This window comes from Panthera tigris, chromosome D1 (genome assembly GCF_018350195.1).
Source record: "Panthera tigris isolate Pti1 chromosome D1, P.tigris_Pti1_mat1.1, whole genome shotgun sequence".
NCBI lineage: Eukaryota > Metazoa > Chordata > Mammalia > Carnivora > Felidae > Panthera > Panthera tigris.
The window spans coordinates 58,147,868-58,175,382 of NC_056669.1; the positions used below are offsets into that span (position 1 = coordinate 58,147,868).

General features: G+C 49.0%; 1 protein-coding gene across 3 annotated transcripts in view; it reads left to right on the plus strand.

Moving 5' to 3' along the window:
- The first annotated feature begins 13,508 nt into the window (after positions 1-13,508).
- FCHSD2 (FCH and double SH3 domains 2) overlaps positions 13,509-27,515 on the plus strand; it is a 296,241-nt gene continuing 282,234 nt past the window's right edge. Inside the window, exons 1-2 of one of the 3 annotated variants that reach the window (XM_042959277.1) lie at positions 13,509-13,940; positions 27,044-27,141. In XM_042959277.1, the coding sequence (XP_042815211.1) occupies positions 13,926-13,940; positions 27,044-27,141 (113 nt within the window). In that variant the 5' untranslated portion in view covers positions 13,509-13,925. Of the gene's footprint in view, positions 13,941-24,637; positions 25,325-27,043; positions 27,142-27,515 lie in introns of those variants that run through there. The other 2 variants (XM_042959278.1, XM_007080887.3) reach the window with 2 other exon arrangements.

Here is a 27,515-nt window from a genome sequence, read left to right on the forward strand (position 1 = left end):
CCCCACCTTTTCCTCCTCCCATTTAGTTAAAAGGGAGAATTTCGGGGGCAGTTTCATTCAGGGTTCCAACAACAAACAGATGGCCCACTCAAATGAAAATAGAAGGAGGTTTTACTTATAAAGGGACTATTTACAAAGTGCAGGGGAGCCTCAAGTGCAAGAACCTAGAGTTGTCATCACCTCTAGGCCTGAATGGCCAAGGTGGAGTGGGGAGTAGTTACCAAAAGGTAGGAGAGTCTTGTGGAGCAGGCTTCTTTGAGAAGAGGAGTGACCTTGAGTTGATGGCAGAGACAGCCCAAGGCTCTACCACAAGAAGGGAACCAAGGGAAGAAAACACTTTGACCTTACTCTCCTCCCTTCCTCAGATCTGCAGCTGGGACTCTCCATTGGCCAAACCCAAGTGAAGCCAGAAGCAAGACTCCTGTTAATTAAATCTACACGAGTCAGCTTCCCCAGACCAGAGACCAGGGGAGGGGCAGAGAATAGAACACCTCAGAGGTACCTGGATGGCTCAGTTGGTTAGGCATCTGACTTCAGCTCAGGTCATGATCTCACGGTTCAAGGGTTTGAGTCCCACATCAGGCTCTGGGCAGACAACTCAGAGCCTGGAGTCTGCTTCAGATTCTGTGTCTCCCTCTCTCTCTCTGCCCCTCCCCCACTCACTCTCTGCCTGTCAAAAATGAATAAATGTTAAACAAAAAAAGAAGATATCGAGGGCGCCTGGGTGGTTAAGTGTCTGACTTTTGGTTTCAGCTCAGGTCATGATCTCACGGTTCATGGGTTCAGTGTGGAGCCTGATTGGGAGCCCTCTCTCCATCTCTCTGTTCCTCCTCCACTCTGTCTGTCTCAAAATAAAAAAAAATTTTTTTAATTAAAAAAAAAGAAGATATCCAGCATAGGAAATCCAGGGAATTTCTGCCCTTTTCAATAAGGTCTCCCTCTCTGTCGCAGCTGTTCTAACAGGGCCAGATTCTCCAAGCTGTCATCAAGCACTTCTTGGCCCAAGGCTCATGGCTCATAGCACAGATCTCTTCACTCTTAGCACATGTGGAGAGCACCTGCCTCCTTTTCACGGTCTGTAAGTCGTACGAATCTTGACACCTTCCCAGTTCACTGCATACCCCTTTATGTGGCACTGGTCACTCCTGCAGCGATGAAGGCATTGATTTGTGGCTTTGAATTTGTTTGATTCCTACTACTAGAGCCTAAAGCCTCTTATTCTTTGCCATTTCTCTCCCTCACTCCCACCACCACCCTGCAACATTTCAGAGGGAAGCTGCAACCACAGTCAGCATATTCTTCTCTTGTCCCTGGGGCTGCACTCCCTGCAAATCTCTCTCCTTTATGGTAGTATGTGGCCTTGACCAGAGGCTTCAGCTGCTCTAGCTCCAGGAAATCCTGTCTCTGAAGCTAAGGCTAAAAGGGGAAGGAGGGGGAGGACAAATCAACCAAGGGTATCTAGTCCACCTCTGCCCTTCCTGGAGACACTCTAGCTTCCTAATAAATCATGCATCCTTCATGGCTGGATTAAACATCAGTTTCCAGCCTGGGGTCACACAAGGAAATTTGGGTTTGCTTTTTTGCTTTTTTTTTTTTTATCAGTCTCCTAAGCCCACTTCATTGGGTGTATGTCTCAATTTTTCACTGACTGCTGTTTTGCTGTTCCCATTTCTGGTATCAGCACCCTCGTTTCCTTTGGGAGACTTTCCTGCCTGCACTTTCCATTCAAGGAGTTCCTGTGTGGCTGACCCCACCCTCCCAACTCCAGGGTTGGGGAAATAAGCAGTCAGTCCCACAAGACTCAGTCCTGGTAATTTCCTCAGAACCATGGAGAAATTAAGCTCTTTCCAATAGAGCTGATGATGTCAGGATGGAGCTCTTGGGGGTCATTTGCCACTAGATGGGGAACATATCCTGAGAGAGAAGCCAAAGCAGGGGAAGGCAAAGTGGTGAGATGGAGACAAATTCCTGATCACTTGACTTGTGTGCCTGGATCTAACCATTCCTGAAGCTAGCTGTATTCTTGGGTTTCACATTCTTGTGAGCCAATAATTCCACCCTCCCTTTTATGTCTTTGGGTTTTGTTTGTTTGATTTGCTTACTGTATTAGAAATGAATTCCCATGATTTACAAACAAACAAGGGATCCTGATTAATATACCTTCTGAAAAATCCATCCTGGGTCATGCCAGAACGTCGACTTCACAATCACAAATTCCCTTTAGTCGAGGTAATATTCCAAGACCATCTCTGCTCAGGCTGGATCAGCCTACACTGACACTTTGGCAGAGACGGGGAGGGAGAGGCATGTTTGGCTTTTTATTTTTTATAGTGGCAAGAACATTTAGCATGCAGTTTACCCTCTTAGCAAAATTTTGAGTGCACGATACTGTATTGTTAACTCTAGGTACAATGTAGTACATTTGGCTCTTTATTTAGGGTAAAGATTGAAACCGAATTCCAGCTGAGAATTGAATTTACCATCAAAAACCTGGGCAGTGTCTCAAAATGCAGTCCAGGTGTGACCGCCTTGCCTGGAGGAGCAAGCCTCGGCACTTAATTACCCCAGAGTTTGTCTTCACCACAAGGCTCTAGTGAGAAATGGATGTTGTATTGAAGATTTGGTCTAGAGCTGGAGAAGGGTTTTGCATCAAGTAGTTCTTTGTCCCTCCAAGTGACCCTAGGCCTCTCTCCTCTCCAGGGTCTTCTCTATGCCCACCTTTCTTACCTCCGTCTTCTTTGTAGCACCATTTGCTCTGGGCTTCTCTTCCTTACCCTTGATGTAAGGAGGCTGTGATCTGGTATAAGAAAGGCCATCGTGATCCTGAACAATACTTTGTTCTCAGCAAACCCAAAACCCTCCAACTACCTGGATGTGTCTTCCTTGGAAGCCAGGGGGGAGGGAAGTTTTAAATTTTCTGAAACAAATATATGTTTTCCTGTCATGTGCTATAATTCTTTAGAATCAAATATATACCTCCCTACTAAATCACCCTGTAACTGGAAACCAGTTTCTGCAAGTTACGGACAGTCCCTTTGAAGAAATGATCTTTCTGTTTAAATCGGTCAGTTTGTCTCTGACCCTTGCTCTCATGACCTGACTGGTGCAGTGGATCATTTCCTTCCCTCGGCCTCTGCTTTCTCGTGGCCTATATTGACTCTAGTATCTACCTACTCCCTTCTTTCCGTCTTCCTGCCTCATCTGCTTCCAGTGGCTTAACTCTGTCCTCAGACCTCAGAGAAGGACTGGCTGGCCCACCTAATCCCTGTTGCCACTGTTTGGGCGGAGCTTTGGGTCAGGCCAACCCTGAGGTCTTAGCAAGTCCATGGACCAGCTGCCCTTAGGGTGCTCAGCTGTAGTGAAAGTGGGATGGGGATGTGGAACAGGATGAGGGGAGACCCCTTCAGCAAAATAGCAGGCATGAGAAACACTCCAGGGCTTAGTCTGTTCAGAACTGGAGGTGATCGTCTCCTTACCACAGAGCTGATCACATCACACGTAGAATGTGACCTCCCATTCCATTCCCCAAACCAGGAGAGAGCTCTAGACTAAGTGAGTCCTGTCTGACCACAAGAGAGAGATGGGAACAAAGAGGGAACATTTCCCACTACAGCCAGGTGAGGAAAGGAAGGAGCCCAGGGGACACAATCTTCAATCTTCTTCTGTACCTGCTGATGTACTCTGTGCTGATGCGCACGGGAGCTGAGTTGTTCTGGGTGGCCTGGAAAGCAGCACAGAAACAAGATGAGTGTTACAAGGGAGCTTGAGCTATATTTTCTCCCAGTCAAAGCTTCTCACAACTGTCCAGGCAGCCTTTAAAGATAGTGAGCTCTCCATTATTAGAGGTGCTTGATAGAGTCTAGGTGACTACCTGACAAGGCTGCAATGGAAAGGATTCCTACTAGATTAAATTGGCTGAACTAGGTGGCCTTTGAGGTCTCTTCCAGCCCTGAGCTTTGATATTTGGGACACATAGTTGAATGAATGAAGACTGAAAGACAACTTAGTACTTTGTTGGATGGATGATGGTTGACTTGTTAAAGAAAGTGATTGAATGAATGAATGAATGAAATTGACTAGATGCTCCAGTAAATAAGAGATATTTGATTGAATGAAGACTTGTTCACTCTTTGAGTGAAGATTGGTTCGTTGAAACAATGAATTAGCAAATATAAAGTGTAAATGAACAAGCTGATGGAATGAAGATTTGATGGCCTTTCAGATTCAGTTCCTTGGTTCCTGCTTTGTCCTCTTATTGTGCCCTTTATCCTGCTTGTCTTTCTTTTCCTTCTAAGTGTAGTCAAGAAGAAATGTTTTCAGGGCACCTGGGTGGTTCAGTCAGTTGAGCGTCCAACTTTGGCTCAGGTCAGGATCTTGTGGTATGTGAGTTTAAGCCCCACATTGGGCTTGCTGCTGTCAGTGTGGAGCCAGCTTCGGATCCTCTGTCTCCCTCTCTCTGCCCCTCCCCTGCTTGCACTCTCTCAAAAATAAATACACATTAAAAAAAAAAAATGTTTTCATTTGTGTGCTGGGCCTGGAAAATACTGCAGGCTAAAGAGTCCTTTTGCATAATCAAGATTTCATCTTAGGCATATTTGATTGTCCAGGCACATGGCCATGGTGACTGGTAAAACCTGCTTCAGGACTCATGGGAAGCGTGAATTTAGCATCTTGGCCAGAGAAGTGGAAATGAAGGTCACACCTGGGGCTTAGCCTGTTTAGCCCCTCACCTGTAGGCAGAAAATACTGTCTGTGGATTAGCAGAGGATGCCTATTCATTAAGAAAATATCTTCCCAAACATCCTTTCAAGGTGCCTAAAATCCCACCAATGGAATCACACCTTCTTTGCACAATTGCAAAATGAGGTAGTACATTCCAACAGTCTACTTTTCAGACTTGTGTTTTGGAGTAAGATCCCCGGTAAAATGTGAATGGAATAGGGGAAGAGATATCTGTGAAGCTCTATTGGCTGGATTAAGCAACTACTATTGCCATCAACTTCTCAAGTCAATTTAGTCTGTCAGCTGAGTTCAGTGCCCCTGTCAGATTCAGAGGGATCTGGGCACAAGCTGGATACATTTTGAAAGGGGGTGTGAACAGAAAATAACCCGAGCACTTGAGTGAGGTCCTGGGATACAGTCCTAGGCAGGGGCCATGGTAGAATACAGAGGATGAGGAACAGCTGGGGAGCTCTTGAAGTGTATCTGAGAAGGACTTGCAGGGAACCAAAGTGCAAAGAGAGGCCCAGAAACTTCCCTTCTTATTCCCCCGGGTCGTCTTGAGCTGGCCTGAGTTCAGAAAGGCATAATACTCGTCCTGGTGCCCCTCACCCTGCCCCACTTCTGGGGAGCTAGAGAAGCCAAGAACTTGAGAACTATGTGTAACTGGTATGGTCACTCCCCCAGCTCAGGGCATAAATTATGCTCACATTTTTTCTCCCATTAATTGCCTGAGATCCTCCAAGATCTTATCAAAAGGAAGTCCAATCTTCCCCTCTGGGGGCCTTTTCTCTTGCTTCATAGGACTGCTCAAAACCCTCGGGGCTAGCTCATTTCAACCAAGTGCTCCACCTCCCTGCTCAAAGCCCCAACAGCCTTGACCGCATTACTCTGAAGCCCCAGCTCTCATTCACATTCCTGGGCTCAGGCAATTTTCTCCAGGAGGAAAGTTCAAAGGGACTTCTAGGTCTTCAGCAGCAGAGCTGAGTTTTGTCACCAGCATAAGCCTCCTTTCCCACACCACTGAATTCCTCTTGGGGATCCAAGGGTCCTTTCTCACTGACCAGTGGTGCTTATTGGGGATGGTTATCCTGGGAGAGAGTCGAACAATTCTGAACCTCTCAAGGGCAGGGGCTGGGACTTCTTCCATTTGTACCCGGAAGCTCCTCTGTCCCCTAAAAACGATTACCTTTCTCCCTTGCTCTGCATCCCGTTGGATCCCGGGAAAGGCAGACTTTATCAGACCACAAAGGTCCTGTTTTGTTCTGCCAGGGCCTATTTACATCTGATAGCCTCAAGTGACTGCCAAAGCAGAAAGGGCCTCCTCCAAGGTGGTTGGCAAAGTCTTGCCCCAAGAACAAAAAATGAGAAGCTTCCTGCCACTGTTACACTTGGCTTCCTCCAGTTCGAACCCCAGGAGGGAAGTGACTTCAGTGACCATGAGTCAGGGACATTTCACACTGTGTCACCAGGTTCCTCATAAAGACCTTAAGGACCTCTGGGTGGGGCAGGGCAGGGAAGGAAGGAGCAAGAGAAAGTAGTCTCACATGTGAGCACCCTCCACAGGCATATACTTCACCAGCCCCTCCTGTCCCCAGTTAACCACTGCCAACTCCTCACCCAGACTTCACGTAGCCTTTGGGTAACTTTTTCTCTGACAAAAGGACTCTGGAAGCTAAAATTGCTAAGAAAAAAAAAATTCAGGCCAACCACACTCATTAGGATGGCTATTACTATAAAATAATAAAAAGGAAAATAAGTATCTCTGGCCTGTGTCCCCAGGAGAAATTGGAACACTTGCTCATTGCTGGCAGGAATGTAAAGTGCTGCAGCTGCTGTGAAAAAGGTTCGGGGGTTCCTCAAAGAGTTAAACTTAGAATTATCATATGATCCAGCAATTTCACTTCTAGGTATATACCCAAAAGAATTGAAAGCCGAGACTCAAACAGATATTTGTGTACCCATGTTCATAGCCGCAATGTTCACAAGAGCCATAAGATGAAAACAAGATGAAAGGATAAACAAAATGTGGTCTAGCCGCACAATGGAATACTATCCAGCCTTCAAAAGGAAGGGAGTTCTGACATGTGTTGCAACAGGGATGAATCTTGAAAACACTGCGCTAAGTGAAATAAGCCAGACCAAAAAAAGGGCAAATATAGGATGATGTCACCTACATGAGGTACTAGAACAGGCAGAAAGTAGAACAGGGTACCAGGCACCGGGGTGGGAGGAGGAACGGAGAGTTATTGTTATTGTTTGATGGGTACAGAGTTTCTGTTTGGAATGATGGAAAAGTTCCGGAAATATATAGCAGCGATGGTTATACAACATCATAAATGTACTTAATGCCACTGACTCGTACATATGAACATGGTTAAAATGGTAATTTTTTGTTATATATTTTACCACAAAAACAAAACATATCCAAGGCACCCTTCTTTGCCTAGAGCAAAAATTTGGTAGCCTCACTTCAATTCAAAGGCCCTCCTTGCCCAAAGGTGTGATTTTCGAAGGGGTCAAAGCAGCCTGTGCCCTCACTTCTGTTAGCTGTACTTGGGCAGAGATATTCCTTTCTTACTCTGTGGCTGTGAGATTAGATGGGATGAGAGATATGGGAGCATCAAGCCAGCACTCTGCACACAAGGACAATTTCTTCTACTTCATCCCGCCTGTACACTGTCCTGACTGGAGCGCTTCTAGGGGTTACAAAGTCCATTTTTTTCATTGTACAGATGGGGAAACTGAGGCTCACGGAGAAGACGTGAGTCTTCTGCCCAAAGTCATATACTTTCCTGACTCACTGCCCAGTGCTCTTTCCGCTGGGCTGGGGTGCTAAGAACAGACCCCCTTGGGACTGGGCAGTGATGACCTATGACCTCTGGGCTCTGAAGCCTCTTCAGGTGGGCTGGGATGGAGATCAAGTTACTGAAAGTTAGGATGGTGCCACATCCAGGTGAAGAGGCAGCCACTTCCAGTCTAGGTCTGGTGAGGATGCTTCACCTACCCCCAAGCATTTCCCTACCCATATACCCGCCCTTGGTCTCCTCCACCTTATTCTGTTCTCCTCTCCCATCTGACGGTGCTCCCACCCACTTCTCTAGCCTGTGTCCCCAGGAAACCCTTTCAGGTAAAGGATGACAAGACAGGACAAATTGATGGGTCAGGACAATAGGGTGCCCAGATTCATTTATCCAGTCCTCAAACTACCAAGAGCCCGCCAAGGCTCCGGTGAACATGGACTTGGAGGGCAGGCAGGCCTGGGGCCCAAGGTCAGGGGGCCTGCAGACACTTCCTCCTACTCCAGCAGCTCCACCAGACTTAAAATTCCCTGGCCTAGAGACAGAGCTTCGAACCTTCTACCAAGCAAGGCAGACCCCCTACTCCCAGCCCTGGGGGGGGGGGCAAACAGCAAGTTTACACTAGAACAACTCTGATGAAAAAGGCCTGAGGGCCAGAGTTAACCTTGAGCACAGCTTGTCACAAAGCAGTGCCCAGCATAGAGCTGATTTCTGAAAAATTTTGTTAAATTAAAAAGCTCTTAGCTTTTTTTATGTCATTTTTATGTCATTTTATGCAATTTTTTAAAATATCATCTCCACAATGTCTGAGTTAACACAGGCAGCAGAGAGTCTAGAGGGAGAGATGGGCAGAAAACACAATGGATCAGCCACAGAGACAGAGGTTAATACAGACTATGGGGTGAGGGATGAAGGCCCTGACCCTGCCTGAATGGAGGATCTGGGAAGGCTTCCTGACAGAGAGGGCTCCCAATTTGAAATCTAGGCAATCTATGGGAGATGGGCAGGTCCAAGGGGTAGACGGAGGAAGGTGGGCCAGTCAGAGAAGGTAGCTTCAGCACTGCCTAGGGAACCCTGTGCCCTGAGGCCCCAGTGTGAGCAGAGAAGGGGGCAGGGAGAAGAGAGGGTGGCTCAGGTCCCTTGATGGAGGGATGAATAGGGTGGGATGGGGTATGGCCTGCTGGGGAGCCTCAGGGGAGAACCCCACACAAGTGAAAGCTAAGCTCCAGGCCTTATAGGAGCCCAGGATGTGGAATCCCACCACCCTGGAAGAAGTCTCCAGGCTTTTTAGGTTATGTCTTAGCTGAGACTTTGGCTGGTTGTTAAGAGCTCTCTTTGGCCTAGTATCTTTCTTCCTGATGACCTGCAAACCCCCTTGGGCTGTGTCCTTTATCTTTGCCTGATACCTGCCTTCTAGGATGCTCCACTTCTCTGCCTCTGTCTCCACCCAGCAGCCCAGGGCTGCACTGGGGGTAGGTGTGGTATGTGGTGGGTGGGGAGTAGGGGCTGGGGGACTGGGTGGAGATAAGAAGGTAGCTCATCACAATTTGGAATCCTGTCACATGAGAGCCAGATGGAGCCCTGGGGACTCTCACCCAAACTAACCATTTTACAAGTGAAGAAACCTAGACCCAGACCTAGACTCAAGTAAGGAGTTGTTCAAGTCTATTCAGTGAGCTGGGAACAGACACAAAATTAGAACCCAGGCCATCTGACCCCAACTGAAGTTTTTCTCTTCAGAGTCCAGAATCTTGCAGGAAAGAAATAAGCATTTTAGTAGAGCAGTGAATCTCCGACTTAGTAAGTCAGCTTCAGATACTGCACTGAAATCGAATGTGGTCACTTTAGGCGATTCTTTGGCACTCGTTTGCTGATAAACCCAGACACAGGCACTGACACTCAGAGTAGCTTCTTTTATTAGATGCCCTGCGTTCCAACTAAGCCAAAATACCCTATTAATTTGTTTAGCTTATCATTAAACTGAAGGTACTACATTTAAAAATTCAGAAAGTGGGGTGCCTGGGTGGCTCAGTTAGTGTGTGTCTGACTCTTGATTTCGGTTCAGGTCATGATCCCAGGGTCTTGGGATCGAGCCCCATATTGGGTTCCACCCTGAGCATGGAATCTGCTTGAGATTCTCTCTTTCTTTCTTTCTCTCTCTCTCAAATAAATAGATAAATATTCAGGTAGAAAATTTGTAGACATTCATGACTAAGTCTGGAAACCCTCAAGAAACTGAGGAGCCTGGAAAAAAAAAAAAGAAAGAAATTGAAGAGCCTTGTTTGAGAAATGCTGGGCTGGAAGAACAGATGGGGAGGGGGTGGGAACAGGCCAGGTCTAAACTGCAGAGTCCGTTGTGATGGGACTGGACAGTGTGGGGCTGGACTCCTGCCCTCTGCTCACCCCACACTTCAGCCCTTGCCCTGTGACGGGGCTTGGGAGTGTCTTTCCTGTGGTTTTGACCACGTGGACATCTGCAGGTTCTAGACAGAGGTCAGAGTCCTTCCTGAGGGATCCTGAGCTGGACATGCCCCTTTCTGGGTCTTGGGTCTTCATCTGTAATATCATGGAGGGGACTTGCCAGGAGGGACTGGTGGGAATGTGTTGAGGGGAAGGGGGCAGGAGCATCTGTTTGTTAGAGCTGCCATGGTAATAGGTCCAGAGCTGAAAAGATCATCTTACCGTTTACTCTAATTCTGAGACATCATTTTTCGGAAATAATGCAAAAGGAAAAGGTATGGCTCTAGAAAAGACTGATAATCACCCTGTAGTTTTAATCCAGAGCTTGCCGCCTAGTTTGCAGCTTACATTTTTGTCCACAGATAATCATCTGGTCTTTGTTGCAGGCCCGGGAAGCCAAAAGGCCTCCTCCAAGCTCCCCTAGAGCCACATGTCCTCCTCTGCCAGAGTGATCTCAGGGTGTTATTACAGTCTGTGCCCCTGTCCCTCCCCCACCCCTACCTCTTTAAGGAATCTGAGCACTGAGCCTCCCAGGTTGCTTTCTTTCTTTCCATATCCTTAGGGCCCAGCAGCTCACCTGGACCACAGAAAGCACTCAGCTAGCTGAAGGAATTAAAGGAAGCAAGTGCTGCAGACAAACATCCTTCCCCTGAGGCCAGTTTTGCACCTGACTACCCAGAAGGAAGCCAATCAGTGATCAATGGCACCTCAGGGACACCAGAACTTGAACACAACAGGCCTGAGCACTGGCCTCCAGGGACAGGGAAGGCCAGCTGACCTTGATGAAGTAAGAACCAGCACTTGGGGCCACCTTTCTTGATTTACCCTCTGCTGGCCTCCCAGCTTCTTTGGCTCAGCAACGCCCAGGATTCCGGTCATGTCTGCCTCTGGCCTTCTAAAAATACTCCAGCTGCCCAACGCCTCCCAGATGTCTGAGAGCTGAGTCTGTGATTTCTCTGCTGGTAATGGGTCAAGCAGCTCAAGCCACTTCCTCTGCTCCCACCACCCAGCCCACCACCCAACCCCTGCAAGGCAGGCATGGGTAGAGGCCTGACTGCCTAAACCGAGAGACCTCAGACATTGTTGAGTACAGTCCCTTCTTGGAACAGATGGGAGAACTGAGGTCTAAGGACTTGCCCAGGACACTTGGACACTAGTGTCCTCCCTACCACACTCCCTACCACTCTATTTATGTCTGCTGCCACCCTACTTCTTATACGCTGCATGGAATCTGTAAACCGGATCTGACTTCCCCATTCCAGCTAAGCTCCTGTAAGCCCCTGACAGCAGAGGTGGGGAGGATCCCTATGGTCCCCATGGTGCCTGGAAGAGTGTCTGATCCAGAGTGCACATAAGTAAATGTAGATTAGATTAAATGATGTAGTGCCAGCCAGGGCTGTGCATGGAGCCTTGGGCTAGGGGACAGATCTCGGGTTCCAGTCCAGGGCCAGCCGCTGTGATGCTGTATGTCCTCATCATTTGCTCTGGATGATCCTCAGTTTCATGAGGGCTGAATGAGATGGGGTCCAAGGACTGAGCCAGCTCTGCTGTTATGAAGCCATGAACTGATGTCCTGTTGGGAATTTCTATCCCCTCCTCTGCTCCCCTGTGTGTAGGGAAGATGGCATGTCCTGCTGGTTTCACCCAGCTCCGGACTTTCAGCTTCTGTTCCTCCCTCCATGCCTCTGAACATCCCACCTCCCTCCATTTCCCTAGGCCCAGCCTTCCAGTGGTGCTCCCCTCTGACTCCACTGCTGGGTGCCCCAGGGGTGGATACTCCCCACCCCACTTACTAACCATATGATCTTGGGTAAGGCACTGACATTTTTATCACCTCTACAATGGAGAAAATAAGACCTACCTTAGAGGAATGTCAGGAGGATCAAAGAAAATTCCACATCTCAGATTTCAGGTCATAAGTCTCTTTCTGCAGAGTCTTCCCTGACCTCCCAGAATAGCTCAGGTGACTTTGCTGGCTCTCCAGTTCTGTCCTCCCCCCAACACACACCCTGTCCACACTGTGTAGTCATTGTCTCTGCTGGGGTTTCCTTGAGGCCAAGAGTCCACAGGGCCCAGTATAGCACCATCACAGATGAAGAGCACGATAGATTTGTTGACCAACAAAGTGAGTAAATAAAGCCTGGGGAAAAGGCAAAAGGTTGTGCAGAAGCCAGGGAGTCGGATCTAGGAGTGGTCTGCTTGATGGCAGGCTCTGGTGGTCGAAATATAGAGAGCTCCTTGAAGCTCTTCCCTCCCTTCTCCGGTGAATTCATCCTTCAAGATCCTGGGAAAGCACCTCCTTCCACGAGAAACCTGGTCACTGTCTCACCTGGGCACATGACACAGTCTAATGTAGGATTTCTTTACATGTCTGTCTCTGGCCTCAGGTAGTGAGTCCCCTGAAGACAAGATCCTGTTGGATCTTCATACACCAAGCACTAATCTGGCATGAGCCCAATAAAAATTGTAAGAAAAAGAATAGATGGAGGAAATGATTTCTGAATTTGACTGCGGGTTGAACCCTCCTTGTCTTCGGGATGATATAAGTTACCAAAATGAGAGAAGTAGAGATGAAATTATTGTCTTTCTTCCAAAAGCACCCTCCAAGCACATGTGGATTAAATGTGAGCTGGGGAGAAAGACTGATAAAGAGCAGTGAAAATATATTCCCAAACCCTGTCTTTGTCCCTGCACTTTTCTCTCTGTTGAGGAAAGACTGCAGAAACCAAACTTTAAGGGGTACCTGGGTGGCTCAGTAAGTTGAACATCTGACTCTTGATTTTGGCTCAGGTCATGATCCCAGGATCATGGGATTGAGCCCTGAGCTGGGCTCTGCTCTCAGCGAGGAGCCTGCTTAAGATTCTCTCTGCTCCTCTTCCCTGCTTGCATGTTCTCTCTCTCTCTCTTAGTAAAAAAGAAAAGGGGGCACCTGGGTGCCTCAGTTGGTTAAGTGTCCAACTCTGGCTCAGGTCATGATCTCATGGTTTGTAAGTTTGAGTCCCATATTGGACTCTGCTGTCAGCACAGAGCCCACTTCGGATCCTCTGTGCCCCCCCCCCCCACTTCTGCCCCTCCCCTGCTCTCTCTCTCTCTCTCAAAAATAAACATTTAAATAATAATAATAATAATTAATAATCATAATAAAGAAAAGAAACCAAACTTTAAGCATAAAAGGCTCCTGGATGTCCCAAAGATGTCCCTCAGGCACTTGATCTGAGCCTATTTACTCATATTTTACACATTAGTATTGCGCCTTTGGTGATCTTGTTGTAAACAGTTCACAGGTTAGCTGTCAGCCACCTTGGGGGTGAGAAGTTCCTCTTGCAAGCAGGTCCTGAGAGAGAAGCACCTAATGGGCCAGCAGAAGGGAGATAGAAAAACAAAGCAGTATTACATTGACAAAAGCACTTAAGAGCAACACAGATTGGAACCATTTAGTTCAAGCTGTCCTACAAATAAATGCTCTCCGGTATACCACTGGGTTTCTGCTCTGGGAAAACTCCTTTTTGGACCACAGTGTCCCTATCTGCAAAATGAATAGTTTCCATCAAGGATTCTAAGAGTTTATGATTCTGTAGAAGTTTCCTCACGTGAGACTTCCCCAACCCATGCAGGTCATATGACATTTCATCAAGGTCCAGACTCCAATATTCCAGGGTTTTGGGTAACGAGGCTTTTTTGCCACAAACTCCAAGGCTAGAGACTATCTTTAGGGAGAGTCCACCACAAAGCTGGGCTTGGCCCCTAAGGAGAAACAGAACTCCCCAGGAGCTGGCACAGAGGCTGTGTGTGGCCCTTGGTTTGTTTGCTACCCACGGAAGGAGTGAAAAGGAAGCTTGGCTCTGAGTACAACGGAAGTGCCTGAGATCTGACAGTTGCTCTCAGCACTCTGCAGCCAGGAAGGAAGTAAAACTGAGCATCTGGTATCTTCTACCTTGAAAGCCCATGGGACAGCAACAGGTGAGGCCTGGTGCTGGCCCGCTCTCTGGTCCAGAGAGTAGGCTGGCCCAAGGACTTGGGGGAGGGCAGAGGAAAAAGCCCTGAAACCGGTTCATGTGCTTGGGCAAATCTCTGTGCCTCTTTGGGCCCAGTCTCCATACTTGCAAAAACGGAATCGGGATTAAATTTGCTTGTGCCATATAAGGATTTCTGGAATGGTGAGCATTGGGAATACAGAGACAATTTGGCTACAAGGAATCTAGCAGGTTTCCTTGACAGCAAGGGACTCATAGTCTGGCAGAAGATAGTTACAGAATCATGGGATACATCATGATTATCAACATACATATAAGTGCTGAAAAACTCTCAACAGAGAGCACTTAACCCAGCCTGGAGGCCCAGGGAGAGCTCCAGAGAAGGTAAAGTGACTTGCCCAAGGTCACGTAGTAAAACAGCAGTCCAGCTGGGCCAGACTTGAAAGAAGGGGGAGTTGAGAAAGACATAACTAGATAGAAGTCTAGTCAGCCGGAACATAGTGCTGTCATCAATAACTGAACAAGTCTGTGAAGGAGCATTAAGTTTGACCTGATGGCAGGAGGAAGTGGGTTTTTGACCTGGGGTTTAAAGAGCAAATTTGAGTTTATCAGGCAGAGAAAAGGGGAGAAGGCTGAAAGCAGAGGGAAGAACACATTCAGAAGTGTGAAGTTGCTAAAAGAACCTGATGAATTCTGGAAAAATGCATATACATGTTGTGTTTGGAACAAAGAGTGTCTGACATCGTGAAACTGATGAGGTCAGGGAGGCTAGCAGGAGTCATGAGGTGAAGGGCCTAGAATGTCATGTTAGAATGTGGGGCTTATTTTATAGGGCAGGGGGAGCCATAGAAGGGTCTTGAGCAGAGGCGTGCATGGTAAAAATAGCATATTAGAAGGCTTGCTCTTGCTGCTAGGAGGGCAGTGGACCCGGGTTGGGGGAGAGGCAGGAATGATGATAAGGAGGCATCTAGATCAGTGTCAGACCCAACCCCTGTTGAGAAATTGAAACTTTTCAGGAGACTTACAGAGATGTTGAGGAAATGAGAACTGAAACCTAGGTCCTGCTATGGCTGTGGTCTGGGCAGGTGTGGTTAGCAAAGGAAGTGAAAGGATTAGGGTGACAGGCAGCTCAAGCCAGAGGAAGGTGGGATAGCTCCTGAGGGAATGTGGGAGCCCTGATCCAGGCTAGTGCAGGGTAAGGAAGGGGCTATGTCCCAAGGGACGCCAAGGGGGGCAGTCTGCTACTGAACGTGGTGTGCCCCACCAAGTCCCTGGCCCTCACTCCTGCCCTCATGAATCCCACTTCTTCCTGCCAAGCATTTGCTCAACTCTCTCCTGAGCTAAACTCTTCCTCCTTCCTCTCTCTGCCTTTCCAGCACCCTATGGTGCCTGACCAGGCTCTGCCCTGCCCTCCAGGGAGCCTTCCCTGAGCAGTGCAGGTTCCTGGATTCCCATAGCGCTGCCACCCACCTTGCCTAAGTGGGGATGTGACCACGCTCCGTCTTGAGGCTCCGTCATGTTTCATTCTGTGGTCTTGGTTCACCATGCCAGTCAATGTTACTTTGGTGCAGGTGTCCCTTTCTCATCAGGCTCTGCCCACAGGAGTTCTTTAGGAGTGACAGTAGGTCAGAATCAGACTCTGGGGGTCCCAAAGGAGCCACACTGCACATGCTTTCCCCTAGAGCAGGCACATGGGAGGGCTGTTTATGGGCTAGGCTGGTTGGTTCTTTGTTCTAAGGAATGTATTGAATTATGAGTCAAATAGGCAGATCCAGGTGGAGGGTCCTAGGTTAGTCAGGAGGCTGGCAGGAAGCAATTCACCTCTAAGGTTGGAGTGAAGAGATTTACTGAAGGAACTGCTGTACTGAGGTGTGGGCAGGTGAAAAGGAACAAACAGAAAGATGGCGAAGCACCTACCCAGAGATGAGGGCTGAAGGAGGGGTGGGAATCATGTTACTGAAGCCCAGTGAGAAGTAGGGCTGGCTGGCAGGAATAGGATCAAGAAGGAAGTGGAAAAAGCACCAAAGCAGGAAAGGAGCAGAGGGAGAAATAGCCCAAACTTCCTCTTCTCTCATCCTCTGGTGTCCTGTTTTCTTATTGTATTGTCCAAACCCAAGTGGAACTCAATTGGCAAGGGGTCCTGGTGATGAAGCCCAAATGTCCCAGCCTCCTTGGACACAGTGCAAGGCCAAGGGTCTGGGAGGGGGAGGGCGGTGGCACAAATAGAGATTAACTGTCTCGATTAACACCAGAGAGGTGTGAAAAATTGTCACACAGATGCAATATCTGAATGATGCCTATGGCCTTAACCCAGTTATTTCTCTGTGATCACTGCTGGGTTGGAGAAGCTTTTTCTGGTTGCCCCAGAGAGAAAAGCCCAAGCTTCACCTTTACATTCATTTTGTTATCACTTAGAAAACACTGTTTAGTCTTGATTGTTACAGAACTAGAAAACGGTAGAGCCATGGGGGCCTCAAGAGTGACCATCCCAACTTACACAGTGACGGAGGCCCAGAGAGAATGAGAGCTGAGCCCAGGGTCACAGGACCAATGTGAGATGATGTTGGAGAGTATGCAGTAACTAGATGATACAATTAAGGCCACATAGCTAGAAAGTAGCAGGGCCAAAATTCAAATTGGTCAGCCTGACTTAAAACTTGACTGAGCTTTTGGGCACCTGGGTGGCTCAGTCAGTTGAGCGTCCGACTTCGGCTCAGGTCATGATCTCGTGGTTCATGGGTTCGATCCCTGCGTCGGGCTCTGTGCTGATAGCTCAGAGCCTAGAGCCTGCTTTGGATTCTGTGTCTCCTTCTCTCTCTGTTTCTCCATGCTCTCTCTCTCTCAAAAATAAATAAAGATTAAAAAAAAAAGTAAAAAAAAAGAACAACCCCAAAAACTTGACTGAGCTTTTAACCAAGACCCCAAGCTGAGTGCCAAGTGGGAAGAAAGGTGATGGAGTTAGTGTGACCCAGCCCAAGATGCCTTGTCTTTCAGACCTGCCCATCCTCTCCTTTATGGTCAATACATTCACAAACCATCTGGGAGGAGTAACAGTGAGGTCACAGGCCCAGTGCAGTGTATGAGGACAGAGGGCTGAATATGAACAGAAGACAGGCCTGTACAGGCCCTTGGGTACGCCCTTCCTTAAGATGCTGTCCTGGGCCTTCTATTCTGTGACCTGGCTTCCCACACTTAATGTTCCATGGCTGATAAACCTTTGGGACTTCAGGCCTTCAAATCCATCCATCCAGCATGCCTTGTCCCAGGTGCTAGAGATATAGTGACAAACAAGATCTCCTCCAGAGATCTGTGGGGATGGAGGCATTGACAGGATGGGTGAGATGGGCAATACACATGCCTATTACAGAGCGTGATAAACATCATAAAGGAAGATTGCTTTAAAAAATTTAGAGCAAATATCCAAGTGGGAGACCCAAGACTGCAGTCCACCTTTGTAGGCTCATTTCTTGGGATAGTCAGACTGTTCCCAAACATGGCTCAGCCCATCCAGCCGGTGCTGTTTGCTCTCCTGGGAGTGTCTACCTCCTGTGCATTAAGACCCCTTCCAGGGCAGCCTTTCGGGGTCCCCTGTTGCAGATAGAGGCAGCCTTCCCCACATGGAACTACTATAGCACTTTGATTCTGTGCTTTGGAATTTCTTAAATTTTTTTAAATGTTTATTTAGTTTTGAAGAAAAGAGAGAGAGCGTGCACGCAAGCAGGGGAGGGGCAGAGAGAGGGAGACACAGAATCTGAAGCAGGCTCCAAGTTCTGAGCCGTCAGCACAGGGCCTGACATGGGGCTCAAACTCACAAACTGTGAGATCATGACCTGAGCTGAAGTTGGACCCTTAACCGGCTGGGCCACCCAGGTGCCCTTGTGCTTTGGAATTTCTTATTCAGGCTCAAACAATAGTGAGGGGGTTCTAAATCTTGATTCTGTTAGTTTAATTTTCCATTCTCTCCTTCCTGAATACTACAATAACCATTGGCCCAACTGTGGCAGCCCAGTTCCCAAGAGGAGGGGCTGGGTGTGTCCAGAAACTATGACAGAGTAGTTAACCCTTGGACACTGGAGTAGGACCATTTGGGTTCAAATCCTGCTTCTTACTAATTGTGTGATCATGGGCAAGTTGCTTAACCTCTCTGAGCCTCAGTTTCTCTATCCTTAAAGTTTAAATAATTGGGTGTTGTGAGAATCAGTGGGTTAACACAGTCAAAGCCCTCAGAACTGTGCCTGGTACTCCATAAGCATTCAAGAAATGTTAGCTATTGTTATTACAGCTATTATTAGGAGCCAGTGGGTGTGCTTGTAAACAACTCCTCATGCCCAAGCAAAGCTGGTACAGATACACAGGCTCCACATACAGCCGCACTTAGAGATGGAGCAGGGTGGGGAACTGAAACCCCATTTCAGAGATGAATGGAGACTCAGAGAAGGCAGGGCATTCATTCGTTTAACAAATACTTTTATTTATTTTTTATTTTTTGGGCAATTTCCACATGTCAGGCACTGCCTCTTCCCACATCACTTACTGAATCCTCAAAGGAGGGCCCTGTGTTTTAAACAAGCACCCCTTGGTGATTCTCAGCTTCAGGCGAGTCTGGGTAAATGCTTAGGTTCTAGGATACCAGTGCAAACATCTTGCCGCGTTCCAAGTTTGGATTTGGGTTTTACAGGGAATACCATCTTCTGGTGACAGATTTGCATAGCAGTTAACAGCACAGCCCAGGGACCTAATGAATTTGGTAGAAATCTCAGGTTGCCACTTACCGGCTGAATGACCTTAGGGTAAAATGGGGCTGATAATAGTACCTACTTCAAAGTTGTTGTGAGAATTAAATTATTTATGTGAATGCCGACACACAGTAACTATTATAAAGTATAAGCTATTATTATTACTGTGTCCAGCGTAGACAAGCATCAGAGAGAAGGTGGGGGTGGTGGATTTGATGCTTCTTATCCCAGGATTGGCTCTGCCTATAGCATTGGCGGTGTCTGTCTCTTCAGGGAGACTCACCACCTGCTCCCTTCCACGGGAAGAGCTTTCCTGAGCCAGGGAATTCCCTCCTGTAGTGCCTGACAGCAGCTCCCAGCATTCTGATGCCATGCGCTCTGCCCACAGCAGCACGGCAAGAATTAGATCACATCTCAGGGCCAAGGCCGGACTGGAAAGACAGGCAGCTTTAGGTGTTGGGAGTGTCTGTTTAAGAGCCCTGAGACTGAGAGGGGAAGTGCAGGTCCTGAGGAAGCTCCTCTCCGCCCCCTGGGCCAGCTTTGGCTGGGGGTGGTGTTCAGCTCGCCCAGGCCACAGGCCACGGGTGTGTGGATGTGCTGCAGACAGGGGAAGGGCGGGTGCCCAGGGAGGAGAGGCAGGATGCCAGGGCATCTGCCAGCCCTCCAGGACATTCATTTTGGCCCACTGCCCTCCAGCATGGAGCAGACAAGTGTGTTTTGTTTTGGCATTAACTGGGCAGGCTATGGGAAAATAGGTGGCAGGCTTCCTAAGCTGAGTGGGGCCTCCTCCTTTCACAGGCCAGCACACAGTGGTTGTAGACCTGCCACCTCCCAATCCTGCTGTTCCTCCCCTTCAACTCCATCTCCTTCCCCTGGTCACTGCCTGTCCCCTGCCCCGGTTCGGCCTGGGGGGGTCCTCTCCAGGGAAGGGACTCACAAAGGAGTAGCATCTCAAGCTGCCAGGCTGGGCTTTGAAGAAACTCCCTGGTGAAGCCCCTGTGTTACAGATGAGGAAATGAAGGTGGAGGGAGGGCCAGGGACTTCCCAGGTCTTCATGGGTGAGTCAGGGGCAAAACTGGGACTGTAGTTGGGCTCAACCCCCTCCCATGGGAATTTCTCTTTTTGTGTTTTGCTTTTTAAATTTACAAACAAAACCAGAACAAAATGAAGGGAAACTGAAGGAAAACACATGCGCATACAAAGGAAACTCACAGTTGTGGGCCAGCACAGTTGCAGGCATTTTATATAAACATTTCCATTTTTAATTCTCACCACAACCCAGCCAAAAGTCATTATTCCCCTTGTAAGGACGAGGGCACTGGGTTGAAGAAAGATTTCAGAACTCGGTCAAGAACCCAAAGCTAGGCGGAAGAGGAACCAAACATCTAGCCCAGGTTTGCCTGACCCCCAATCCCTTTGATGTCAACCCTCCTCCCAAACCTGACTGTTTTACCCATGGGTCCAAGTTTCCCAGAGTTGTAATCACAGTGCAGCTCCCAGTGGGAAGGCCCTCGTTGGTGTCCTGCATAAGTGGTCATTCAGCCTTCCCTGATGTATCCCAAGGCAGGCAGTCGCTAGCTTACATAGCTCCTCAGTTCTTTACAGATCACATACCTGTTATTTCACTTAACCTGTACCACCTCCTTAGGAGGAAGGACAGAATTTGTGATGTGCAAAAGGTCACATTCACAAAGTGCCTGGCAAAGACAGGGCTAGAACCTTGGTTGCCTGCCTCCTGATATCAAAACCATGTGACTGTCCGCTCCTGCTATAGCCCTGGGACTGGCTGTCCTCTCACCCCCCCTCCCATCCCCACCAAGTTGTAACACTCCCTGGCACAGGCTGATCAGATAATTCACTGTCCCAGTGCCTGCCTCTCAGGAACCCATCTCTGGCCTTAGATCCCTGTCACCACCTGGTGGAATCTGGGCCCTGTGTGTTCGGGGCACACTGCTGAGATCTTTGGTCTGTGTGTTGAGATTGGGAGCTCCTGGAGTGCAGGGCCTGGGTCTCATCCCAGAGACCTGCTTATGACTGAACCCAGAATAAGGGACTGGTTGAGGTTGAGTGATGTTGGATGGAATTCAAGGTCTAGTTCTGCCACAAACTCACTTTGTGTCCTAGGAAGAGCCCCGGTCCTCTTCTGCTGGCCACTGATCTTGAGACGTCATTCCAGCAGGCTGTGATTCTGTCTTGAGAGCTAATGGAGGAGACGGGCATACTCCCATACCAGGTTTACCAGAGGGCTGTGTTGAGGAAATTAGTTTAGGCAGGAGCAAAGGTTGATATGTGTGTGGGGGGGGGTGGGGTGGGGAGTGGAAGTACAGGGGAAAGAAAGGTGATTAGGGTAGAAGGGAGGTAATGGGGATAGGATCCACAGACTGCATTATTTGTAACAGCAGCATCAGCTAGCCTCAGTGGGGCTCAAACAGGGAATAGCTAGCATTTGGATGAGCTAATAGGTATTCCCCAGCAGGCTGAACCAATGTGAGTGGCAGATAATGAGACAGCAGGAAATGGAGTGAGGGCTGTGAACCCTAGCTGTGAGGAGGGTGGGAAGTGCATTGGTACAGTCTGGGCATATGGGATGGTGGCCACCATCTCTAGAGCCTTGGGTGGAGTGCCAATCTGTCCTGGGTGGCCACTTTGAACTGTGGTGGGGTGCCATTCACATTCTAATCATGCTCAAGGGCTGCTGCACACTTCGTATCCCTGCAGTTTCCCCTGGGAGTTCTGTGGAATATTGGGATAGCTTATCTTTCAATGCTCACTCATATGCCTGCTCTAGTCAGCTTTTAATCCTGGATCTCACTTAAATTTAGAATCACATTCCTTCTGGGAGATTGTACAGCAGCATGCTGGAGGAAGAGCATAGCTTCAGAATCACAGGAAGCCAGGGGCCAGGCCTGGCTCTCCTGTCCTAGCTGTGTGACCTTGGGCTGGTCATTTCACTTCTGATCTTTAGTCTGTGAAATCTGTGAAACGGGGTCATATGTATCATGAGAAGTTGTGAAGGTTAGAAACAATGTAAATAATATGCCTACTTCAATCCCTGAAACATCGAAGAGGCAAAATAAATGGTAGCTGTTATTAATTCCTTCCTAGGGTAAGAATCCCACCTGTGGCCTCCTTGATGGAAGGGAGTTAGCATCTACTTGCACTGCTCCAGGGATGGGGGAGCTCACCCCTTCTAAGGGCAGGTTGGTCTGGAAAACCTTCTTCCTTAAATACAGCTGAGACCAGTCCCAGTTCGGTCTCTGGGGCTATAACGCATGCTGCTCTGTGGTCACAGGACAGCTCTGTGGTATTTCCCCCAAACAGTGTCAAGGGATCTTACATCTGGTAGCACAGTGCTTGCTTGCACTACAGGAGCAAGGCTCTGGAAGTTCCCAGCCTGGTTCAAAGGGGTACATTTTAAGTCAGGCTTGTATAAGTCACAGAAATCCCTTTCCCATCCCTGTGAAGTTAGGAATATACGGTTGTATCCTCCTGAGTCTGCATTTTTCCTGGGTGAACTCTCAATTCCCTGAACAAGAGGCAAATGGGAGAACTGGATTCTGGTCCCAAATCCATCACTTCAGGGCAAATCACTTACCTTCACTGAGCTTCCAGTTACTCATTTGTAAAATGAATAAAATAACACTCTTTCACAGGATTATAGTGAAGATTAGCCCAGAAAAGTAATATGAAAGTTGGGGTTTTGGGAAAGGCATTTAGTAAATGTTAAACACATTTCTTGTTTTAAACCACATTTTTGAAAAAGCACCCAGCAGGTAAGTCCATCTGGTGTTGCCTGTTATTTATTACACCTCCAAAGAAAATCATCTCAGAAAGTCAATGCCGTTCCTGGTTTTAGAATAATGGCAAATCAGGTGGAGGATGCCCTCCTAAACCCATAAAATAAAGCCCCAGGGTTGTACTTCATCTGTGAAGAGCCTACTAAGTTCCAGGCTCATTCACTTACCTTATTCTGTGGTTGGGGACCAAGGCTCAGAGAAGGCCCAGCATATCAGTAGTAGAGGTTAGATCCCGAATCTCATAACATCTAGCAATTTTATACCCCTAGTCCTCACTTCTATAAAAGAGAGGTGAAGGGAGGATAATCTCTGGGCCAGACTAGTTGCACCCAGGACTAAGATCCAGCAAATCTTTGTAAAGCACCTTTGTGTGCATAACACTGTGTCTAGGAAAGCACTGTTACCCACTCCCCACCCCACCCCCACTATCTTAGTAACATGCATGGAATGGCTGGTCTGGAAATCAGCCTTGGTGAAGGCTGAGGCTGATTCTGTCTTGCTCTTAAGAATCTGTATTCCCAGTGTCTGGCACAAGGCTTGGCACAAAGCAGGACGCAGCAAATGTTTTTTGAATGAATGATAAATCAGTAAGCAATTATTGATCACCGACTATGTGCTAGAGCCTGTGGTAGAAGGAATTCTATTAATACAAGCCTGTGGGGCTGGTATTATATCCCCATTTTACAAGCCAGAAAGTAAAGGCTGAAAGCAGTGAAACTGACTAGCTCAAAGCCTCACAATTAATTGGTGCTGGAGCCGAGATTGGAGCCCAGCCTGGCTACCTCTTGCCTGGGCTCTAGCTGCTGCCCCACAGCTGTCGGGGAGTTGGGTCTCCACCCACTTATTCCATTGCCCCAGGCGTTCCCTGATGGTAATTGAGGACTCTGGTGAAGGGCTGACTTTTGAATGGCCTCAAGGAAATTAGAAAACGCAAGCCTGATTTCCTGGTTCCTACACAATCTAGCTCATGCATAGCCTTCTTGTACAAGAATCTAGGTAATTCAGTGTGAACAACCTGGGTTCAAGTTCCATCTTGAACCAATTTCTCGCCAGTTGTGGCCTTGGGCAATATACTTGGGTCTCTCCAGGCCTCACTTTCCTCTTTTGCCTGACTACTCTTCTGAGAACAGGTGTCCGGTACTCCAACTTCTGATAAAACTGTGGGGCAATCTAGTTCACTCTTCGCACATCCATGTGGCTCCGGAAGAGGTATTTTCATTCTTCTAAGCAGCTCAAGAAAGGCTGAAAACCCTACCCCCAGATGGTCTTGATGTGTGGGGAGGGGGCTGCGTGGATGAACAGCCTCACTGGCAGATGAGGAAGGTGGAGCTACATACCCAGCTACATAGAGGCAGGCAGAGTGGACTGAGATCCAGAGGTCCTGACTCCCAGACACGAGTTCCCTCCGTTGCCCTTGCTGCCTCCTTTACTTTTTCTCACAGTTATCATTGGCACACGTTTATGACCCATAGAGTGTAGTCGTGCTGTGTGACCTACATAAAGTCTCCCCTCTTCTAAGGGTATTAGCCTCCCTATCTGTGAATTGGGGATCCTGGTCTTAACAACCTCGAGGTTCCCTTCCAGCAGAGAGTCCGTGTTCTTTGACTTGAATGCCCCGCACCAGAGAGCACTTTCTCCTTTGCAAGGCAACTAGACACCCCCCTGTCCCGCCCCCACAACAGTCAGACACCTGCGGCCCGCTGAGAAAGGACTTGTCCACGCTCGCCCCCTTCATGCTTGCCTATTTGGCTAACCCATTCGCTCACCAGAGAGGGGTGTTTGAGGACCGAAAAGAAGGAAAAAAACAGAACTCTCCTGCAGCTACAAGCATGCTACCCTCCGCCCCCAAGGTAAAAACTTCAGAGCGTCGTCCCCCTAAACACACACACACACGGACACAGAAACGCTGCGGCCCAAAAACCTGTAGGAGGTGGGGGCGGCTTGTGCGCGTGCGTCGGCGCGGAGCTCTCTCCCGCCCACGTGCGCGGCTCCGACTGCAGGCGCGTGCCCGGACGGCTGGCGGGAAAGCGCGCGGGAAGCCCCCGTCTGGCTCCCAGTGTGGGGGAGGGAGGACAAGAGGCGTTTGGAACGTGCCACTCTCGGAGAGAGGGGGGGGATTTTCGTGCTCCGCTAGCGTTTCTATCCCTTCTATTCCCCGACCGATCCGTTAGTTCCCCCCCCGCCGAGATCCAGAGCCCCACGCCGCCGCCACGCTCCTTCCCTGCAGTGTGGCCCGGCCCCTCGAACCCAGCTCTGGACTGAGTTGTCCCCTCCGCCGCCGGAGCGGGGCGCTGCGCCACTTGGTGGGGCCGGAAATTCCCGCGGCCTGAGTGGAGGAGCCGAAGCCGAGAGCGCGGCGCCGCCTTCCACCTCCCCGGGACGGGCGGGGGCGCTGGGCCCTGCGAGGGCTGGGCTGCCTGAGTGGGGGCGGGGGGCCGCGTCTGCTAGGAGCTGCGGCGCCGGCGGGCGGGGAGCCGGACGACGCTGCTGTTCGAGAGCCGCTCGGCGAGCTAGGAGACCCTGCGCCCCAGCTCTAGGGCCCCCGCCCCCTTGCGGTCTCCGCCTCCTTCCCCTCACACACCCCCCGGGCCGTCCGAGCCCCAGGCCTTCCCGGCGCTCCTCCTCCTTCTCTTCACACTCGCCCTCCGACCCGGGTCAGCCGCCCGCCGGCCTTGCTCCCTGCCGGGGGAGTTCTCGTTCTCAGGCTCTCCTTACACACACAGACTCGCTTGCGGGGCCTCCCCTCCTCACGGCCCTCCACCTCCTCGTCCTAGCTGACGCCGCCGTCGGGGGAGGATTGATGTCCCTTCAGCATCATGCAGCCGCCGCCGAGGAAGGTGAGAGTGCAGCCGGGGGGCTTTGGGGTTTGGGAGGGATGTGTACAAGGGACGCGGCTGGGGCGACCCGCTGCGTCCCCTCCCCCTTTTCGCTAGGGGCCGTGACCGCCGTCGCCTCGGGCTTGTCACCGAGTTGCCGGCGGCTCCAGGAGGGGGCCACGCGAATGAGGTGTCTTTCCGACGGAGGGGCGACCCGGGCTCGTCCCTTCCACCGCACTGGAGACCCCTAGACATTTCACAGAGTTTCGGGTGTGCATTTGTGTGCGCGCGCGCATGGCAGTGCTGCTCGCTGCAAAGTGCATTCTCGGGGCTGCACCTAGGGGAGGCGGGGAGCCCCTGCAGCTTTGCAGAGCCTGTGCTTGTGTGATTGTTTAGTCTGTGCCTGATTTGAGCCCTCCAGCTGCTTGTCGCCACCCTCGTCCGTTTGCAAATTTTCAGGGAATTTGTTTCTAGTCTTAGCCGTAAGGTTCGGCCTGCTTTTCCCACGGGGCGGCCGAGAAGTTGGACTAGTTACCGCCCCCCACCCCAGGGGAAAACAAGAAATTATGCCTTTCTCCCCCCACCCCCAATCCTGCCCCGCCCCTCCAGCTAGGGGGCCTTGAGGCAGTGGTGCTGCTCCCGGAGAGCGTGAAATGGGCAGTGCGTGGCGTGTGCACGGCGATCTGGGCTTGGGGTGGGAGTGACGGGTGCTCCCGGCGTGTCAGCCGCTTCCCCCTAGCGCCCTTCGAGAACTGTTTCACTGTCCTCTTCCCCAGCGTTCCCAGGGGCTGAGGCTGTGTCCTTGTCTTTTTAATCCTGCAGATGGTTACTTAGTGTCTACTCTGGGCATTGGGTGGAGAAGGCTGTTCTGTCCTCCCCTCGTGGACAAACCTAACTCGCTCGTGTCTGCTTCTTTCTCTTTCTTAATCCGGGTTTCTCCAGTTAAGTGAGTCTTTTTTTCTTTCACACATGTACCCCCCACCCCTCCGGGTTAGCACGGCTCTGGTTGGGGGGGCGGATTCCAGGCCCACTGTAACCTGGAACCCTGGCGAGAGGCACTGGCCAGCTTGCATTTGCTGTTCTGTTTGAAGTGGAGCCGCCACGGGGACCGGCTTGCTGGGGTGGCTTAAAAGCACTGCATATGCTGGAAGGTCACTTTTGCTTTCTCCTTTGTGAGAAAGAGATTGTGATTTGATGGGCTGTCAGCGAGTGGAGGGCATCATCCTGAGAGACAGTGTGCTTTCTCGCAGCCATTATGGAATAATTTATGTAGTCAATTTATGCATATGATTTCATGATTGTGTAAATTTTGGTCCTTAGATATTAGGCATTCCTATACTCCCTTCTGCCATCTATACTCAGCTCACCTCCCCTGGTGGTTGAAATCTTTAAGTCTTTTTTGGAAGAAATAGAAGACAGGGGCCTTGTAAAACTCTTCAGAAGATCTACTACATGTGTACTGAGCTTGTGCATGAAATGGAATGACTGGAAGCTTATTTTGCACTTATTCATTGTGTAATTTTTATACTCTTTTACTTTCATTTAACCTCTTTCAGGTTATTTGCCTAGTTTTCTCATTAAGTATCGTCAGTAGAACAAAATAAGGTGGCTAATAATGGATTTATGGCCTTTACAGAAGTGAGCAAGAGTTCTATATTCTGACAAGTATTAAGTATTTTGCTTAATTATTTTGTTGTTAAGGTTGCAGTAAGGCCTTCATAAATGTATGATATATTTTAGGTGAAAGTTACACAAGAACTGAAAAACACTCAAGTTGAGCAGATGACAAAACTTCAAGCCAAACATCAAGCAGAATGTGATTTGCTTGAAGATATGAGGTAAGATTATAGTAAATAGTTTGAGAACTTTTATATCTTTGTTTCAAAGAACCATTGAGTTACCAAGCCCCAGCAACTAATGATGGAATTTCCTTTTGGATTTCCTGCTTTAAGGCTGTTAGAGCTTTGACTCAGCTAGAAATTATAACTGGAACTAACGCAATGCAAACTTTTTTTCCTTTAGTGGGGGAACCTATGACCTACACATACTGTCATGAAAAAACAAGGGTCTTAAAAGTTTATTAGTCAAATTATAATCATTGAAGTAGAAATTCTTAAATAGTCTTTCTACTGAATTGTAACATTTACTGACTTTAATGATTTCACATAGATTTTTTAACTGACACCTCTGGTTAATGGTTAATGTCTGAGGG